Below are 20,407 nucleotides of genomic sequence, written 5' to 3'. Positions count from 1 at the left end.
TCCCCAATGGCTGGATCTGGACTGATCTGAAGCCAGGAGCTTCCTCCATTCCTCCCGCATGGGTGCAGGGGCCCAAGCAGCTTGGGCCATTCTCCAGTGCTTTTCCAGGCTATCAGCAGAGAGCTGGATTAGAAGAGGAGTAGCTGGGAAAGGAATTGACACCCATATGGGATGCTGGTGCTGCAGGCAGAGGCCCAATCTACTGCATCACAACACTGGCCCCAAATGCCCAAGTATTAAACTCGTGACTAATTTAGCCTTTTAAAAATATCTTTGGGGGGTGCGCATTTGGCACAGTGGTTAATTATCAGAGTTCCTGGTTTCAAGTCATGGTTCAACTTCCACTCCAGTTTCTACTAATGTGCCCCCGGGAAGGCAGCAGTTGATGGCTCAAGAACTTGGGTCCCTGCCATCCACAGGGGAGACCTGAGTAGCATTTCAGTGTCCTTGGCTTTGACCCAGCCCTGGCTGTTGCAAGCATTTGGGGAGTGAACCAATAGTAGGTTTGTTCTCTCCCCACCCCCCCTACCCCCCTTTCTCTGCCTTTCCAATAAATTAAATAAATAATCTTTGAAGATTTCCAAATAAAGAAACCAAAACATCAGTATTTTCTTTTTACCTAAATATTTCTTCTGCAACATTCCCAAGCAAATTGGCATGCACAGAGAAGAGACACAAATTCTATTACCTCTGTTCACCTCCTGAAGTTTGTGTGAGTTTTCTGCTTTCTCTCCAGAGTGGTTGTAGTATGGCATTTGTCAAAACTGGGAAGGGCAAATGACGTTGCTTCTGTGCTTGGCAGGGGTATAATATGAAGTAACAAGAAGAGTTGTGCTCCAGAAGCCCTGGAGACCCAAAAGTTGATTCTGTAGTTTCTGCCTGTTTAAAGCTCAGAATATAAATGATTGAACTTGAAAATTCTCAAAGTAGAAAGGGAGGAAGGAAAAAGAGGAGTTTCTTTTTCCTTTTTTTATTCATACACTTAAAGCAGAAGCTATGTCTCATTCTCTTGAAAAAAATCAAGATACAATAGAGAGCAAAGACATCAGACTTATACAGGTTTACTAAATATTTATTCTATAAAATAGTAAATAATGGGAGAGATTGCCCAGGAAGAGTAATTTTTTTTTACTCCAAGGTCATATAGGTAAATTTTTAATCTCCCAGGAAAAAGCACTACCATATTGGGAAAAAATATTAAGAATCAGGCCGGCGCCGCGGCTCACTAGGCTAATCCTCCGCCTTGCAGCGCCGGCACACCGGGTTCTAGTCCCGGTCGGGGCGCCGGATTCTGTCCTGGTTGCACCTCTTCCAGGTCAGCTCTCTGTGTGGCCAGGGAGTGCAGTGGAGGATGGCCCAAGTACCTGGGCCCTGCACCCCATGGGAGACCAGGATAAGCACCTGGCTCCTGGCTTCGGATCAGCGCTATGCGCCGGCCGCAGCGCGCCAGCCGCGGCGGCCATTGGAGGTTGAACCAATGGCAAAAGGAAGACCTTTCTCTCTCTCTCTCTCTCTCTCTGTCCACTCTGCCTGTCAAAAAAAAAAAAATAAATAAAAAAAGAATCAGAAATCAACAGTACTTTGAATTTTCTGTCAGGCGTTTCATTAATGTTTGGATATCACCATGGGCAAATTATTGCTATTATATTGTGTTGATTGTGAGCATTTATTAAGCACCCACAATGAGAAGAATTTATAGAATGTGTGCAAAAGTATTTTCATGCTTATGTACCCTGGAAAGTTGTGAAATATACATGTACAGTGTATGTATGTGTGTGTGCACGCTTGTGGGTGTATAAAATCAAAAGCTTCAAAGTAGCATGACGTTTTCAGTTTTTTTTTTTTTTTTTGACAGGCAGAGTGGACAGTGAGAGAGAGAGAGAAAGGTCTTCCTTTGCCGTTGGTTCACCCTCCAATGGCCGCTGTGGCCGGCGCACCGTGCTGATCCGTTGGCAGGAGCCAGGTATTTCTCCTGGTCTCCCATGGGGTGCAGGGCCCAAGCACTTGGGCCATCCTCCACTGCACTCCCTGGCCACAGCAGAGAGCTGGCCTGGAAGAGGGACAACCGGGACAGAATCCGGCACCCCGACCGGGACTAGAACCCGGTGTGCCGGCGCCGCAAGGCGGAGGATTAGCCTAGTGAGCCGCGGCACCGGCTAGTTTTTTAAAAAAGTATTAATAGAGATAGTCTCAGAATTACTGTTTTCTAGACTGCTGGGCAGGTGAAGAAATTAATCATGTTTTCCTTCAAATTTGCCTTCTCGAAGCACTTAGAGATCTTTATAATGTTCTGCAGTCAGGAGAGTGAGTCTAGAGGATTGGTAAATTAACTAGCAATAAGTCTCTGGAGCCAAACTTCTAGGAAGTGTGGCTGATTCTTACTGCCTGTGAAATTTAATATGTACTCTTGAGTATTTTGTTTCAAATTCTGGTCTAAGTACCAAATGAAAACCAAAAACATAATTAAGTTCAGAAGAAAAAATGGTTTCCATGGATTGAAAAGTGCTTGCTTTTAAATCATGTAAAATAATTTTTTCCTCAGGTAATATTTTTAAAAAGTAATCATGGCACAGATCTGTTGTTTTAATGAAATAATGTAAAATATAGAAATAGTGATTATTAGAGTATAACAAATTTTCTAAGGTGATACTTTACTAACCGTAGCCCTTTCTTATAATGGATTATAGCACTTCAATGAAAAAATATTGAGTACGAAGAAATTTAAACTGTATATGTCTTTTCATTAAGAAACAAAGACAACAAGGAATTTAGAATAAAAAGAAAGAGTTTCTGAAGACTACACTGACATTTCAAAAACAGTTAAAGGACAAAGTTGCCTGTGTACTTTTAAAATGCTTTTAAAGTAATTTTTCCTTTAATATGCCATCTTCCTGGTTCATACTTCATGGTGAAGGCTTTTAAAGAGTGCCATCTAGTGTCAGTTTTGGAATTGTAACTTATGCTTAGATTATAGGAACTTCTGGGCTCAGAAAAAGTATGAATCAAATATAAAAAGTCATGATAAGGGCAGGCATTGACCTGGAAGTTAAGGTGCCTATGTGCCACATCCAAACAAGATTGAGTTCAATTCCTGGCTCTGACTCCACCTTCCTGCTAATACAGACCCTGGTACGAGCAGTGATGGCTCAAATAGCTGGGTCCCTGCTACCCACTACGCTGTAGACCTATATTGAATTCTCAGTCTCAGCTTTGGCCCAGTCCATCCCAGCCCTGGTTGTTGCAGGTATTTGGGAGAGTGAATCAGCGGATAGGAGTTCCCTTAATCTTGTTCCCTGTCTCTGGGTCTCTCTCCCCCATCACTCTGCCATTCCAAAACAAAAGTTACCATAACTTACGAAACCCTTAAGGAATATGACTTGAAAATTTCCATCAATAATTATACCTCAGAATTGTCTGTCTGTGTGTGTTCATTTATGTATTCATTCATCAAAACTTCTTGGAGTCTGTGTTGTAACTCTGTGGGTTAAGTCCACACCTACAACACTGGAATCTTATATGACCATCAGTTCAAGTCCCAGCTGCTCCATTTCCAACCCAGCTCCCTGCTCATGTGCCTGGCAAAGCTGCAGAAGATGGCCCAAGCCATTGGGTTCCTGCCACCCATGTGGGAGACCTAGATGGAGTTCCTGGTTCCTGGCTTTGGCCTGACCCAGCCCTGGCTGTTGTGGCTATTTAGAGAGTGAAGCCCAGGTGGAAGATCTCTGTTTCTCTCCCTTTTACTCTGTAATTCTGCCTTTCAAATAAATAATAATAATAAAATAATTCTAGGTAGTAGATACAGCAAGCCCTGTTTTTGGTGTAGCATTGACCAGAACAAAATTTCTGCCCTTAATGGAACATCCTAGTTGGGGGAAACAATAAATACCTAGTATGTTATGACAGTGGTAAGTGCTATGGCAAAAAAAAAAAAAAAAGCATTGAGAAGAATATAAATTTTTTCTAGGTAGGATGGGATTTGGGGTTTGCACTCCAAAAAGAGTAGCCAGGGAAGGACTGGGTCAGAAGCTGCTACTGAGTAAATACCTGAAAGGAGGTGAGGTAGTGTTTTAGGCACTGGAAGTACCAAGTATAAAGACTCTGACATGGGAACCTGGCATTATAGAGGAATAACAATCCACATGTGCTGGGGCAATAAGTAATGAGTAGAGTCAATGAGATGGACTCTCAGGGACATGAAGGGTGGATAAAATCAAGGAGATCTTGTAGGCCATTGTAGCAATTTTGACTTTTCTATGAGTAGAAGATATTGGAGGTTTGGAGCTGAGTAGTAGCATGATTTTACATCATTTTTTTTTTAAGATTTATTTACTTATTTGAAAGAGTTACACAGAGAGAGAAGACAGAGAGAGGTCCTACATTTGCTGGTTCACTCCCCAGTTGGCTGCAATGGCCAGAGCTGTGCTGATTCAAAGCCAGGAGCCAGGAGCTTCTTCTGGGTCTCCCATGTGGTGCAGGGGCCCAAGCACTAGGGCTGTCTTCTACTGCTGTCCCAGGTCATAGCAGAGAACTGGATTAGAAGTGGAACAGGCAGGACTCGAACCAGCGCCCATATGAGGTACTGGCACTGCAGGCAGAGGCTTTACCTGTTATGTCACAGCGCTGGCCCCAATTACATCATTTTTAAGAGCATCACTTTGGTTGCTGTGATGAGAAGAGACAAGATGAGGCAATAAGAAATTACAGTAATTCAAAGAGTTGATGGTGACTTGAATCACAGTGGAAGCAATGGCAATGGTGTGAAATGATTAGATTCTGCATATAGAAGGCAGAGCCAACAATGGTTATTAATCCATTCTTATGGGGGTGTGAGAGAAAAGAGCAACTAGGAGTGCTTTGTATAACAAAGTACTAAAGTATGTTCATTTTAAAGAAACTGGGTGTAAAATTGCCCCCAAGACTGTTAATTTCACAGGGTGGAAATATTTTCTTTCGCAATCCACTTATTCAGTATTCAGGAATAAATTCTTATAGCATCATTATCTATATCACAAATCCTTACTGATTTCTAGTATAGGTTTTTAAAACATTCATCTTCTATTTTAGCTTCTAAATTATTATATTCTAAGGCCTATAACTATTTCAATTTATGCTTTAGGTAACCCAATGGAAGAAGAAAATGAAAGGCATTAAGAAAAGTCTTATGGAAGAATACCTATATCTGGACTTTTCTCACCAAACCGAAGGATACATCTTTCCTCTTCATACATCTGTAACTTTATTTTTATTATCATACTGTGACTGCAACATCTTTAAAGTATGCTTCGTCCCCACCAAAGAAAGTACGGATAGTTCACTACTAAGAAAGGTGCTGTCCCAGGATATTGAAATACAGATTATATCAAGGCAAGACCTTCCACCAATAGTGCAGAATTGCTGTTTACCTGCCATAGTAGAACAACCAGACAATTTTTGTAGAGCAGGACTTGCTGTTGTACTAAGACACATAATTCAGAAGTCATATGAAGCAGATCCCTCAAAGAAGGAGGTTTTGGAACTTCTGGGTTTTAAAAAGACTTGCTTGAAAGCCTGTGCTGAAGTAAGTATAATGCCGCTCTTTATTATTTAAAGCTACAAAGTGGTAGCACACTTAATTTATTTTAACTTCTTGGAAAGATCATTTCATTTAAAAACAGTAACCAATAAATTAAAGTAGCCCTTCATGTATGCCAATATTTTCAGTGAGGTATTGAAAAACAATTTATTAGCTAATTTATGAAGTTTGGAGTCATTATTTTAAGAGAATAACTTTGATTTATATGTTTTTGGTTTTTTTTGTTGTTGTTGTTTTTAATGTGGCAGATTTGTAAAGGGAACGTTTTTATATGTAGGCAGGAGCTGAAGTAGCAATGCTTTGGGAGCCCTGCTGTTATGTGGATGTGTGGATGTGGGTGGATGGATGTATTTTGAAGGCTTTGGGAAGTAATGATTTATTCAGGAACTGGCTACAGGAATCCCTAACCTCTATTGCTCAATGTTTTCACTCTGAAGTATGGTAATAGGCCTCTTCATGTATCATGAAACCCACAATAGAGGTGGTTTAACTCAAGCCTTAAATTTTCTAACCAGTTTTGCTTCTCAATCAGACAAGTTGTTTTCTTTCAACCTATGTTAAAAGTGAAGAATCGTTTCATTTCTTGTTTTGTTTTTTTAGGTTAGTCAGTGGACCAGGCTATGTGAACTCACCATCCCTTTGGCTATTGAGAATTTCCTCAGAGAGTCTTCTGACCAGCTCCCAACTATTCCTGTAGAAATCCTCGAGCTGGAGAAAAAGCTCAGCGAACCTGTTAGAGTGCATAATGATGATAAACTCCGGAGGCAGAAGCTGAAACAACAGAAGGCCTCTGACGCTGGGCCTCCCCATGCTAAGGGAAAAGTGAAGAACGAGAGCCATACCCAGGAAACCTCTGAAGAGCGGGACTCCTCATCCAAGAGTCTGGAACTGAAAGTGGCATTCTCAAAGCTCGCTGTACAGGAAGAGCCAGCTCCTACCAACAGGGAGCCTTCTCACATCAGAAAAGCGAAAGCCTCTGACCTTCCTCCTCTGGAGCATGTGTTTGCTGAAGGCCTTTACTTTACTTTGGCAGATATTGTACTCTTGCCCTGTGTCCATCACTTTCTGGTAAGATGTTCCCTGCAGTGTTTACATTATTATGAATTTCACTCCATGGAATTGACCGTTTAAATTCTAATGCCACTTTTTACTATCATTATGCTCCTGAACAATTTTTAAAATGGTCACATTTTCTTATCTGTAAAATGGAGGTAATAATACCTATCTAATAGGATTAGTATAAGGAACAAAGGAAAATTTATGTGCTGTGAAGGAAGAACCAATGTTTATTATATAGGAAGCTCTCAAATGTTAATAATTATTATGCCTTTTGAATTGCTAAAATTTTAGTAATTGTTATGTTTATTAATTTCTCAGTTGCTATTGTGATCGATGGGCCAGTGTTTAAAAAAACTAGAACTAAAAAGTCTTGCTAGCTACATTTTACAATTAAGTAGTCACTTAGAATACTAATCTTATGATGTATTTATCAAATGAGAAATATTTTAGCCTTGCTTCTGTGCTTCGTTCTTCTCTATAAAATTAATATAGCAGTCCATGCTATTCTATGCTCTGGGAGAAAATACAAGTAGACGGAAAATTTTCTTTCCTAGAAGGGATATCAATCTCTTTCTCTCCCTCCCTTTTTCCCTCCCTACCTCTCCCTCACTCTCTTTTCCCCCAATCATCTCTGAAGAGGACAAAAGAACAAAGTGAGAGTGCAGCCTTCTAATTGGTTTTCAAGAGCTGCGTTTTTGTTTTGAAGCATTTTACTCTGACCCTGCTAAGCTATCAAATGTCAGATATTATTTTCATTATACTTCACCAGCACTTCAGTATCTCTAGTGACACATGAGAAAATACTTCTAATGAAATCTATACAAAAATCTCATGTCTGGAGGTTGGCACTTCACTACTAAATGTTCTAAATTGTCATTTCCCTAAAGAACATTTTTTTCTTCAAAATTGAAGCAAAATAAGATTGGCAACAAAAATAATTTCACAATTAAATGATTTGAAAAAAGATGTTGCTTCGTTTTTTTAAGATTTATTTATTTATTTGAGAGTCAGAGTTACACAGAGAGAGGAAGGGAGAGAGATATCAATATCTCTCTGCTGGTTCACCCCCAAAATGCCCATAACAGCTGGGGCTGAGTCAAGAGTTTCCCAGTCTCTCGCTGCTTTCCCAGACACGTTAGCAGAGAGCTGGATTAGAACTGAAGCAGCTGGGTCTCAAACCAGCATCCATATGGGATGCTGGCATTGCAGGAGGTGGCTTTATCCACTATGCCACAACGATGGCCCCTGATTACTTTCTTAAGTTTCAAATGCCATTTAAATTCAAGTGTCCATGGAGCTGCTTTGGGAGAAGACATTGAATTTTAAAAATTTCATTTTTAATTGATATAAAATAATTATACATATTTATAGAGTGCAGTGTTTTGATGCATGTATACATTGTATAATCAAATCGGGGTTTTTAGCATATTCATCACCTCAAATATTTATCCTTTTTATGTGATGACAGCATTCAAAATCCTCCTACTAGCTATTTGAATTTTTTTTCTTGTTGCAGCCAAATTATTCCTAGGTTCTCTTTTCTCTGACCCCTCCCTTCTATAACCAACTTGTCATTAGACTAGTCATTTGATACATTTTGAAAGATTTGGTTTTCATGACTTCCCTGGGTAATTATGTTTTTTTTTTTCCAATTTCATAAGAAATTGGATCAAAGTGGCCCATCCACTTTGATTAATTTCATTTGAGAAATTTAAAAGTTTTAAAATTTATGGTATATGTCAGGCACTGTTGTAGGCACTAGGATTATAGTAATGAACAAAACAGATAACGTCTTAGCCTTCATAAAGTTAATATTCTAGTAGAAAAATAGCAATGAACAAGTGAGCAAATGTGTAACTTCTACATAAGACAATTGTAAGTGCTACAAAGAGAACAAGGTGATAGAACAGACCTTGGGATTTGATTTTAAACTGAACAGAACAGTTAAGAATTGGATTCACCTACATGAAGGTGATTTTAGGTTGTAATCTAGAGGACCATCTTCTTTTCAGCTGATTTGGATTTTATTTTAGCTGAATTGTAAATTCTGTTTAGCTGATTGGGATTAATCAGGTGAAACTGCCTAATCAGAAAGAACTTTCCCCCGCAGATCGGGATGTCTATCTGACTACCACTGAGTAAATTTATACCTGACATGGCTAAAAAGCTTTCATCTTCGTTTAAAGTAACAAAAAACCTGTTTACTTAGCTCTTTCTAATATGCAAATTCTGTGATTAAGTAATTCTTTCTTGACACATTTTTATAAACTAATTCTCAAAATATTTTCCTTTTTCCTCTTGTATTTTTCCAGAATCTGCACATTTGCTGTGAGCAATTCATTCTTCTTTGTCTAATCCTTGATGCAGTTTCTATTATATTTTCTTCCTTTAAGTCATCCTGGGTAAAAAAAAAAAGCAGTCATTTTAGTTCATATAGTAGTTATGTTGCCAAGCCTTTGGGCTTATATTACACAATGAAGTGAATAGTGTGACAGTCTAAGTGCTCAGAATCAGGATCAAGTTCATAATTAGTGATCAAGGTCAAGTTACTAGGTTTGGATCAGAAGCATGGAACTGAACCCAGGAATATTTAGCTACAGGAATAAACTCAAGGACATAGAAAAGCAGAGTTAATTTGGCTAAATCAAGGTTTGGATTACCAGGGGTCAAACTTAGCAGAACCACAAAATATATCCAGTCTTGCTAAAAAATGAAGCCAAAGATGCAAGACAGTAGCAGGTAGAGTGGCTGAGGTGTTCTATATACATCTGCTCCAAGCTTCTCTTCCTCTCTAGTAGGTAATAGCTAGCAAAATTAACCCAGCTGTTTGTGGAAGTGGCCTGACAATGTTTTCTCTCTGGAATGTTGTAGGATTGGATTCAAAAGGACTAAATTAAAACACACACTTCTTAGGTTCCCCTCTTCCTTAAATTCTTTTGCTAGAATCTTCTAATAGCTAATGTATAACTCTGAAAGTAGAAAATTGTTAGTTTTTTTTCTAGTTGCCACTGGAAAACAGCTACACTTTTGAATAATTATTTAAAAGATTATTTCTGTAAGACAGAAGTTATTATGAATTTTTAGAAAGAGTTTATACACTTATGATTTAATTCTCTGCATTTTAACTTCTAACACATTGAATTATATTTTTTAGGTACACATTTTTTAACTAAAGTAAAAATCATTCCTCCTTTAGAAACTGGTTTTTAGACAAGGATACTTATATTTAGTATCTTTCAGTGTCCCTCATGACACAAATTGTGTTCTCACTATTTTCTGACATATTTCAAAAAGGATGTATACTACCTATTTAGCGATAAATTTTGTATTTTCCATATCTTCTCCTGTGTATTAGGTTATTAAGAGTTTGGGGGATTTTCTTTTCTTTTTTCTAAAATTTTTATTCTTTGTGAAAGCAGAGAGAGAAGGAGACAGAGAGACCTTTTATCTGCTCTTTTACTCCCAAACACCCACAACAGCTGGGGCAGGGCCAGGCAAAAGCCGGAAGCCCAGAACTCAATCCACATCTCCCACGTGATTAATCAGAGAGAACTTATATCTGCTCTTCCACTCCCCAAACACCCACAATAGCTGGGAGTGGGCCAGGCCAAAGCCAGGAACCCAGAACTCAATCCACGTCTCTCACACAGGTACTTGAACCATCATTTGCTGCTTCCCAGGTTCTGCATTAGCAGGAAACTGAGTCAGAAATGGAGGAGCTTGGACTCCCTCCAGACACTTCAGTATGGAATGCAGGCATCCCAAGTGGTTTCTCAACTGAAGTGCCAATTGGCTGCCCCTAAGAGTTTTCAGTTTTAACCCAGCAATTCTGTTTTATAAGTAAACAAATAGGGAATTAGGAATATACTTCCACTTATATGGTTTGATTACTGTTTTTCACTTTTATACTTTCTCACCTACATTGTTAGGAGTTCTGACATAATTTCAAAAGAGTAAGAAGAATGGAGATTTCAATAAAGTGAGCACAAAATATTTTGTGTAATAAATGATTGCAAGGAATGCACAGGTGGAGATGTTTTAGATAGATTTAACATCTTGTTTATTCAGACACATTTTCTGTCCATTATATTACAAATTACAATTAACTACAAAGCAACTGAAGTTTTACTTTGTGATCTTGGTAGCCTAATATTTAGATATTTTAACCTTTTCTTTAAAGGTTTACTTATTTATTTGAAAGAGTAACAGAGAAAGAGGGAGAGACAGAGAGAGATCTTCCAGCTGCTGTTTTCATTTCTCAAATGGCTGCCAACAGCCAAGCCCAGGCCAGCCTGAAGCCAGGAGCCACACATTCCATCCGGGTCTCCCACTTGGGTTACAGGGACTCAAGTACTTAGGCCATCAACCACTGCATCCCAGGTGCATTAGCAGGAAGCTGAATTGGAAGTAGCCTCGCCAAGACTCAGACCTGAACTCCAGCACTCCGTGTAGGATGGGGACGTTCCAAGTGTCAGATTAACCCACTGAGCCACAACAGCCACCCTCACTGCTTTAAGAGCACATTCTGTTTGGTTTCCTGTCCTTAAAGAATTCTGTAATACTTATAGTGGTTTTAATGTTATGAGCCAGGTAATTTTTTTTTCCTGTAACCATTTTTTAATAACAAATTTAATTTTCTTTTCACAGTTTCCATTAGCCTTTTTCTTAAAAGTATATTCTTGAATGTAATGACTATGGTTCAGTGTCTCTGAGTTGTTTGTGTGTTAGCACAGTGTCCTGGCATATTGATTAAATTGGGTAATCTGTCATGCAGGATAAAACTTCTCAGTGTCTTGAATTTGAGTTATTGTTATTTAACCACAACTTATTTAAAAATGAAAGAAAGATTTCATGTGTATATAATAAACTAGTAAAGGAAAGCTGAGGAAAAGAAAACATTTCTGATATTATTAATTTATCACATCTTAAGTTCAATTCCTTTATCACCTTTTCTATTCTCAGGCAAATAAAAATTTGGAAAGAATTACAAACCTTTGGCTCCCAGAATTCCAATAGAGAAAATAAACAAAAGAAAATAAAAAATGTAATAATAGAATTACAATAGATAGCATTTTTCCAATTTTTTTATTTTAACTCATTGTAGAAGATAGATTTTGTAAGATGATCAAGTATAAAATAAATGTACATCTTTATATTATAAATATGTGCTTACAAATATAAAATAGCTGGCTATATTATGTGTTCTCTATTTTCTGTTTCATTTTCTAAAGACCATATTATGTTGATTTCACTACCTCCCAGTGGGTCATAAATAGCAGTTTGAAAAACACAATTTAAAGGATTAGTCTCTGGAGATAAATGAATCCTTGATTGTTTGTTCTTTCATTTGAGTTAGTATTATTTACAAGGCAATGTTTTAAGTGCTTGCAATATTTAAAGAGGGCTGCACATTGCTCCTACCCTTATTATCAATTATTTGTTCTTATTTAACCTTAAAGTTCAGGTGAAACACAATACAATATATATACATGTGAATTATCATTAATTTTCTGTTCTTTTAGGTCCATGGTTTGGTACTAAATGCTAGATATATTTGTAGAGGTTTTCTATGACTTGACCTTTTTACTTATTTCTATAATGATAAGTCATAATCTGTGATAGTATAATGGTTTCTATGGAAACAACATACAGTGCCTCTCAAAGAAGCAAGAACACTCTAATTTTCAAAGAAACTGAAATTTGGTGTAGTGCTAGGGAGAAGCCATCTGACCAAGTGAAAACAAAAAGATACAACTTTCCATCAGGAATGATAGCTTCAAGTTTTTTAATTTAAATAAATTAAAACCTTATTATAAGTGTTGTTTTGTATTTTTTGAAAAATCCTCTGATAGTGCTACGGTTCTCTGCTGTTATTTATAGGGGTTGCATCCACAACCCATAGCAGTTTGAAACCAGGGTTACTACCAATCTTTATTTGTGTATTGTGTTTTTTCTTACACATGCATACACAAACGTAATGCCTTTTTTATCTCCATAACTAATATTTATTGTGGAATTTAACCATAATTTTGCAGGTTGAGGTATTCCAGCCAAACTAGCACAAAGCTGTTTTCCTTCTTCATAATTTCATGAATAGAAGACTCATTTTTTACCACAGCTCTTAGCAACCTCAGTGTATGAATCTTTTTTTTCTTATTAAAACTAGAACTTTGGGGCCGGCGCCGCGGCTCACTAGGCTAATAATCCTCCACCTAGCGGCGCCAAACTGGGTTCTAGTCCCAGTCGGGGCGCCGGATTCTGTCCCGGTTGTCCCTCTTCCAGGCCAGCTCTCTGCTGTGGCCAGGGAGTGCAGTGGAGGATGGCCCAAGTGCTTGGGCCCTGCACCCCATGGGAGACCAGGATAAGTACCCGGCTCCTGCCATCGGATCAGCGCAGTGTGCTGGCCACAGCGCGCCGGCCATGGCAGTCATTGGAGGGTAAACCAACGGCAAAGGAAGACCTTTCTCTCTGTCTCTCTCTCTCACTGTCCACTCTGCATGTAAAAAAAAAAAAAAAAAAAAAAAAAAAAAAAAAACACACACACAAAAACAAACAAAAAAAAAAACAACTAGAACTTTGAACATATCACTTATAAGAAGCACTTATAGCTTCTCTTTGGCCTGTCTGAATTGCTAACATCACTAACCTTGGGCTTGGGGCCATTATTAAGTAAAATAAAGGGTACTTGAACAAAGCACTGTGTGACACAGCAACATTTGATCTATTAGATCTACTTAGATGGCTATGTAAGTGACTAGTGTGCAGATAGCACAAATGGCATGGATTTGCTGGACAAAGAGATGATTCCATTGTGTGGGTATACCAGAGTTGTCTTTTCACCTACCAAAGGGTATCTTGATTACTTCCAAGTTTTAGCTATTATAAACAAAGTTGCTAAAAATAGCTCTGTTCGGGTTTTTATGAGGACATAAATTTCCATCTCATTTGAAGCACAATTGCTAGATTATATGGTAAGAGTATATTTAGTTTTATAATAAACTGACAAACTGTCTTTCAAAGTGACTGTACTATTTTGTATTCCCATCAGCAAAGAATGACTTTCTGTTGTACCACATCCTCACCATCATTTGATGTTGTCAGTGTTTCAGATTATCATCATGCTGATAGATGTGTTATGATATTTCCTTGTTTTAGTTTGCATTCTCTAATGACATATGATGATCAGCCTTTTTTCATAATCTTTGTTTCAATTCATTTGTCTTTTTTTTTTCCCCCAAAGAAACCTTTTATTTAAGGAATACAAACTTCATACATTTCATAAATACAACTTTAGGAACACAGTGATTCTTCCTATGGTATCTGCCCTCCTACCCACACTCCCACCCCTCTTTCTCCTCCCTCTCCTGTTCCCAGTCTTATTTTTTACTAAGATATATTTTCAATTAAATTTTTTTTTGACAGGCAGGGTTAGTGAGAGAGAAACAGATTGAAAGGTCTTCATTCCGTTGGTTCACCCCTCAAATGGCCGCTACGGCTGGTACACTGCGCCTATCTGAAGCCAGGAGCCAGGTGCTTCCTCCTGGTCTCCCATGCAGGTGCAGGGCCCAAGCACTTGGGCCATCCTCCACTGCCTTCCCAGGCCACAGCAGAGAGCAGGGCTGGAAGAAGAGCAACCGGGACAGAATCCGGCACCCCAACCAGGACTAGAACCCGGAATACCAGCGCAGCAGGCGGAGAATTAGCCTAGTGAGCCTCGGCACCAGCCTTTCAATTAACTTTATACACAGAAAATTACACTAAGTAAAAAGTTCAACAAATTATATGAAAAAAAAAAAAAACTGTTCCTCAACAGTCGAGACAAGGGCTGATCAAAGTCATTGCATTTTGAAATTGATTTCACTTCTTTTTTTTAAGCATTCTTTTTTTTTTTTGAGAAACTTAGTTAACTTTAAAGAAAAACCCAAGAATGATTACATCTTTTGCAAGCACTTAGACTTAACTATAACTTATGAGACATAAGAATAACTTCCACTTAATACACTAAAACAAAGTAAATCTTTGAGAATAATTTTTGCTATTAACTCTCATAATACAACTGTTTGAGGACAGAGGTCCTGCATGAGGAGTTAGTGCACAGTGACTCATGTTGTTAATTTAACAATTAACGCTCTTATGTACGATGTCAGTGATCACCCAAGTTTCTTGACATGAGCTGCCTAGGCTATAGAAGTCTTTTGACTCCACAGACTTCAGTATTTAGACAAGACCATAAGCATTTCTCCCTTCTGAGAAAAGTATATCCTTTGATGACCAATTCTTTTCACTGGGGTCTCACCCACAGAGGACCTTCATATAGGACACTTTTTGCCACAGTGTCTTGACTTTACATGCTTGAAATGCAATTACTATACAACTCCCACATATCCACTCCTAAGAAATGACAGACATTTCTGCACAAACAGTGACACATAAATATGTACAGCAGCATTATTTATAATAGACAAAAACTGTAAATGTGCAAATTTGTACCCAGCAATATTTGAAAGGATATAGTATATCCACACAGTAACTGCTACTCATAAGATAAATATAGCCACATGATTGAACCTCAAAAACATAATGCCAGTGAGAAAAGAGCAATACATTTTATAAGTCCATTTATATGAAATTCTATGTATATGAAACTCTAGAAAAGGCATAATTATAAACATGGAAAGCACCTCAGTTGTCTGCAACTGGTTGTGGGAGGAGACTGGCAGCCAGTAATCACAAGTTTTGAGAATGATGTAAGTGTTCTAGAACTAGATTGTGGTAGTTGCACAACTGCATAAATTTACTAAAATTTATTTTTGAACAGTACACTTAAATGCGTGGATTCTATGTAAATTTATCTCAGTACAGCTGCCATGAATAAAAATATATAATAACATGTTATCCTTTTCTTGCTTAGGCAGTTATCTGCAAGAAATTTTCTGAGAAGCTAGTACAATTTCCACTTCTAGCCTCTTGGTACCAGAGGATTCAGGAAGTACCAAGAGTTAAAACAGCAGCTTTGAATTGTGGGATCCAGTTTCTCCATTTACCAGAGTTGTTGACCACCTCAACTGAACATCATGCAAACTTAAGTGAAGTTCAAGGCACAGAGGAGCAAAATGATCCTTTATTTACAGGAGGACCAAGACCAACTATGACCAAATTAATGGTATTTACATTGTTTTATTAAAATTTTCTTTGAAAAATTCCATGTGATATTGTTTCCAAGCACTCTACCCTGACTTGTAATCATTTGTTGACATTATTTTTGTTATAAGCTTTATTTGTAGCTATCTTTTATAGATTTTTAATAATTAATATGTATATTAGCCTTTTGCATTTAGATGTATAGTAAGCTGGAGATTTTTAATATTATGTGTCTTTGGATTCAAGTAAATCATGTATACTTTAAAATGTGTTTTTCTCAAAACTTTTTTAATACTCAGGACTTTGACCAAGGTGATATCATATCCAGCTGTGTGTATTATTTTAACTTAATCTTTTTCTGTTGGAAAGTTTTGATCTCAGTCTTTTATTTTGAGGTGATGACTTGCAGTTAAAGACATACAAAAATGAATAACTCAGTTTACTTTGTAAAGTTTTGTCTGTATTTGCTTCTGGAATTCATTTTTACTTTACTCTTTGATTTTAATGTGTTGTATACAATGAAAATTTATGTGATTTATTTTCCTCTGGGTTATAATTTGTTTCTGATAATATTGCTTATAAAATTTATATCAATAGGCTTTTTTTCTCTATCATCTGTAAAAATGCTTTCCTTTTGGTAGAGTATTTGAAGATTTATTTGAGTAGAGGAAAATGCATGAAGTAATTTGAGTTAGTCATCTGATTTGCACTGGAAAAATATTACTTATATATCCCTATTTAGGCTATTTCAGTTCTATAGTTACTAGAAAGTTTACTGAATTTTTTTTAGTATGCAAAAAAGAATAGTAGTGACCCCAACCCTTTACTTCTTTAGATAAACTCTGCAGCTTTTTTTGTTTTTAATATTTTATGTATGTATTTGAGAGGTAGAGTTACAGAGAAGGAGGGAGATACAGAGAGAAAGGTCTTCCATCCACTGGTTCACTCCCCAAGTGACTGCAACAGTCGGAGCTGACCCAATCCGAAGCCTGGAACCAGGAGCTTCTTCTGGGTCTCCCATACTGGTGCAGGGGCCCAAGCATTTGGGCCAGCTTCTACTGCTTTCCCAGGCTATAACAGAGAGCTGGATCAAAAGAGGAGTAGCTGGGACATGAACTGGAGCCCATGTAGGATACCAGCATCGCCTGCTACACCACAGTGCCAGCCCAACACTGCAGCTTTTTCATGAAACATGATGATATAGTTGATTTCAGAAGTTGTCAAGGCATGTCCAGATTTTGACGTGCTTTGATCAGATGGTTACTTTGTCGACAGTTCTCTAGTTTAATTCCTGAGTGTGTGTGAGAGTAGCTTCTTTAAAGAATTATGAAAGATTTCTGAAGTTAGATAGTGATGGTTTTTACCCAACTGAACATTCTGAAAAACACTAAATTCTGTTCTTTGAAAGGATAAATTTTGTGGTATATAAGTTGTTTCAACATAGTTATTTTTCTAAAACCCTAAAATAGGAAGAGTTTGATGAAATGAAGACTAACCAATATTGCTGCTTTTTATTATCTGATCATTAAAACTAATAGGAAAGTAACTATGATATCAATAAATACCCCAACATATTATGTTTTATGTAAATTTGTATTTGTGGGAATATTTCATGATTATTATTAGTTATGTGTCTTCTTGCCAAACATAGAAAAGATAAATTTGGCATTCAAAAACATAAGGGGGATTTTATTAATTCATTAATTTGGAAACAACTATTTTCTAGGAAAAAGGCATTGAGGTGCTGTTTTCCCCCCACCCTTGTCCTACTTGGACCCTTGATTGGAATATTCTTCCTGCAGCAGTGAGCCCAAAGGAAGGTGAGTTTTTTTCTTTATAACCCTTCAATTTTACTCATAGTCTGAATACTCTCGTCAGATCCCTCTTATAATTATCTAATTATTTCTTTGATTACAACTAATACTATGATTATACTGTCTTTTGAGTTTTCATTTTTTTGTTATGAAAAATTTCACATTTATACATCACTCAGCTTTAATATTTTCCATGTTGTCCTACATTTTCTTCAACTTTTCCCTTTTTCCTTTGGTGATGTATTTTGCAACAGATCTTAAGTATTATACTTTAGTTTACACTTCTGAAAAATATTGACATCTTAAATAATCACAATGCTATTATTATACTTAACAAAAATTCCTTGATTACCTAATGTCCATTCATGGTCCATTTTCCCCAAATGTTTAAAATACTGTTTGAAAAATATCTTCAAGTTATATTCTTACATTTTACTTAGTATATTATTTCTTTTTCATCATTTTTCCTTGCTTATGATTAAGTTTTTTCTTTACAATAATTTTTTTAAAAAGTTAAGTTCTGTATTTATTTTAGTAGGTGATGTTCATAAAACTCTAATTCTGCTGTTTATTTTCTGCTGACCTCACTTCTATGTTTTATTTCTCTGTGAATTTTGTAATTTTAGATTATGAATTAGTTTTCAGTTTATCCCAATCTGTGGGAATCTTGTGGGATTTGAGTTATAGCTAATTTTTACAGAAAAGGTTTATATTTGCTTATGCCAAGAAGCCCAAGGTACTAGAATTTATGGCCACTTAGAATTATTCTTCAGCTTCCAAATCTTTCAACCTCTTCTATCTAGATCTGAGATCTAAACTGATAAATTACAATCCCTCATCTTCCTTTGTTTTTGAGTAGGGCTATTATAATGTCATTTTTCAGAAGGAATAAACTTTTATAAGGTCTCTGCTTTCATGTAATGTTAGGAGTTCCAACTCTCTACCATGCTAGAGATGAAGGACTAACCTCTCTTCTTTTTCCTGCTGTTAAAGTAGATCCCTATTACTAGCAAATATCCTCATGGAAGCTGGGGTGTACTGCAAGATCATTATATCAATTTTCTGTCCCTTATTTTTAACCCCTCTTCTATTATTTTAGGGTACTATGGAGTTTCCTTTCTCTCTGAAACCCAGTTAGACATAGAAAGGATGCTTGTTGAACTTTAAATACCATTATGGATGTTTATGTATATAGAAAATTTTTGTTTTTTTAATTTATTTTTAAGGAATACAAATTTTATATATATAACTTTAGGAATATAGTTATTCTTCCTACCATACCTGCCCTCCCACCCACACCCCCACCCCTGTTCCTTCTCTCTCTCCCCTTCGCAGTCCTATTAACCATTAAGATTCATTTTCAATTAACTTTGCTCACAAAAGATCAACTCTATAATAAGTAAAGATTTCAACAATTTGCACACACATTCACACACACACACAAAATTTGAGAATAAATATTACATTTAACTCTCATAATACAACTCATTGAGGACAAAGGTCCTGCATGGGGAGTGAATGCACAATGACTCCTGTTGTTAATTTAACAATTAACACTCTTATATATGATATAAGTGAACCCCCAGATTCTTGACATGAGCAACCTTGGCTATGGAAGCCTTTTGAGAGCTTGTTTGGAGGTTCTAGCAGGGGAGCGCAGCTACTCGTATACCCTTGACTGAAGACCGGTCCTCCTCTAGCGGGAATGGTCGTCCTCTTCGACCGAGCACGCAGCTTCGGGAGGGACGCACATGGAGTGGTGAGGGAGGAAGGGGACACCCGCCTAGCCAGCCAGATCAGCCGAATCAACCCTGGCGATCAGTGGGGTGACAGATGTCGCAGCCAGATCGCCCTCACATCCTATGGAAGCCTTTTGAATCCACAAACTCTGTCAGTATTTAGACAGGGCCATTAGCAAAGTGGAAGTTTTCTCCTCCCTTTAGAGAAAACTACGTTCTTCTTTGATGGCCATTTCTTTCCATTGGGACCTCACTCAGAGATTCTTCATGCAGAATTTGATTTTGGTGACAGTGTCTTGGATTTCCATGCCTGAAATGCTCTCACTGGCTTTTCCGCCAGAACAGGAAGCCTTAAGGGCTGAATCTGAGTTCAGGGTGTTACTTAAAGCAATCATCATTCTATGAGTCTGCTTTGTGGATTGCTTCTCATGTTGGAACATTTCTCTCCTTTGTAATTCTGTCTATTATAATTAGCTGACACTTGATCCTATTTATATATGATCATTTTAATACTTAATCCCATTTATATGTTCACTTTAACACTAAATATGATCACTTAATTCTTAAGATGCCATTTTTCTCACCCAGCTTAATGGGATTTGGGGTCCCATGACAAGTTTTTAAACTGTACCCTTAGAAGTTAGTCCTTAGGAATATATGCAAAAGTGTACAGCTTTACAGTTACAAACTTCCTCCTCCCTCTCTTATTCCCACTCTTATTTCTTACTGAGACCCATCCTCAATTGACTTTATACACATATGATTAATTCTATATTAAGTAAAGAGTTCAACAAATAATATGAAGAGAAAAAAAAAAAACAAGCAAAAAAAAAACGAACAAAGCAAAACTGTTCCTTGACAGTCAAGACAATGGCAGCACAGGTCATCCCTTCTCAAGATGTCAATTTTACTTCTACAGATCGCCTTTTAGGTACTCTATTAGTTCTCACAAATTATAGAGAACATATGGTATTTGTCCCTTTAGGAGTGGCTTATTTCACTAAGTATGATGTTTTCCATATTCATTCATTTTGTTGCAAATGACTGGATTTTTTTTTACTTTTGTGTAGTATTCCATAATG

General features: G+C 37.2%; 1 protein-coding gene across 5 annotated transcripts in view; it reads left to right on the top strand.

Moving 5' to 3' along the window:
• The window catches only part of GSTCD (glutathione S-transferase C-terminal domain containing), a 142,196-nt gene that overhangs the window by 3,924 nt on the left and 117,865 nt on the right, over window positions 1-20,407 (top strand). For 4 of the 5 annotated variants that reach the window (XM_008267531.5, XM_089302983.1, XM_089302985.1 and 1 more), the window contains exons 2-5: window positions 5,117-5,557; window positions 6,173-6,640; window positions 15,543-15,794; window positions 17,499-17,592. In XM_008267531.5, the coding sequence (XP_008265753.3) occupies window positions 5,138-5,557; window positions 6,173-6,640; window positions 15,543-15,794; window positions 17,499-17,592 (1,234 nt within the window). In that variant the 5' untranslated portion in view covers window positions 5,117-5,137. Of the gene's footprint in view, window positions 1-5,116; window positions 5,558-6,172; window positions 6,641-10,064; window positions 10,282-15,542; window positions 15,795-17,498; window positions 17,593-20,407 lie in introns of those variants that run through there. The other variant, XM_089302986.1, reaches the window with a different exon arrangement.

This window comes from Oryctolagus cuniculus, chromosome 8 (assembly GCF_051225735.1).
Source record: "Oryctolagus cuniculus isolate XC-2025 breed Fujian yellow rabbit chromosome 8, ASM5122573v1, whole genome shotgun sequence".
In the NCBI taxonomy this organism is placed as follows: domain Eukaryota; kingdom Metazoa; phylum Chordata; class Mammalia; order Lagomorpha; family Leporidae; genus Oryctolagus; species Oryctolagus cuniculus.
This window is presented reverse-complemented; position numbering and strand designations above follow the sequence as displayed.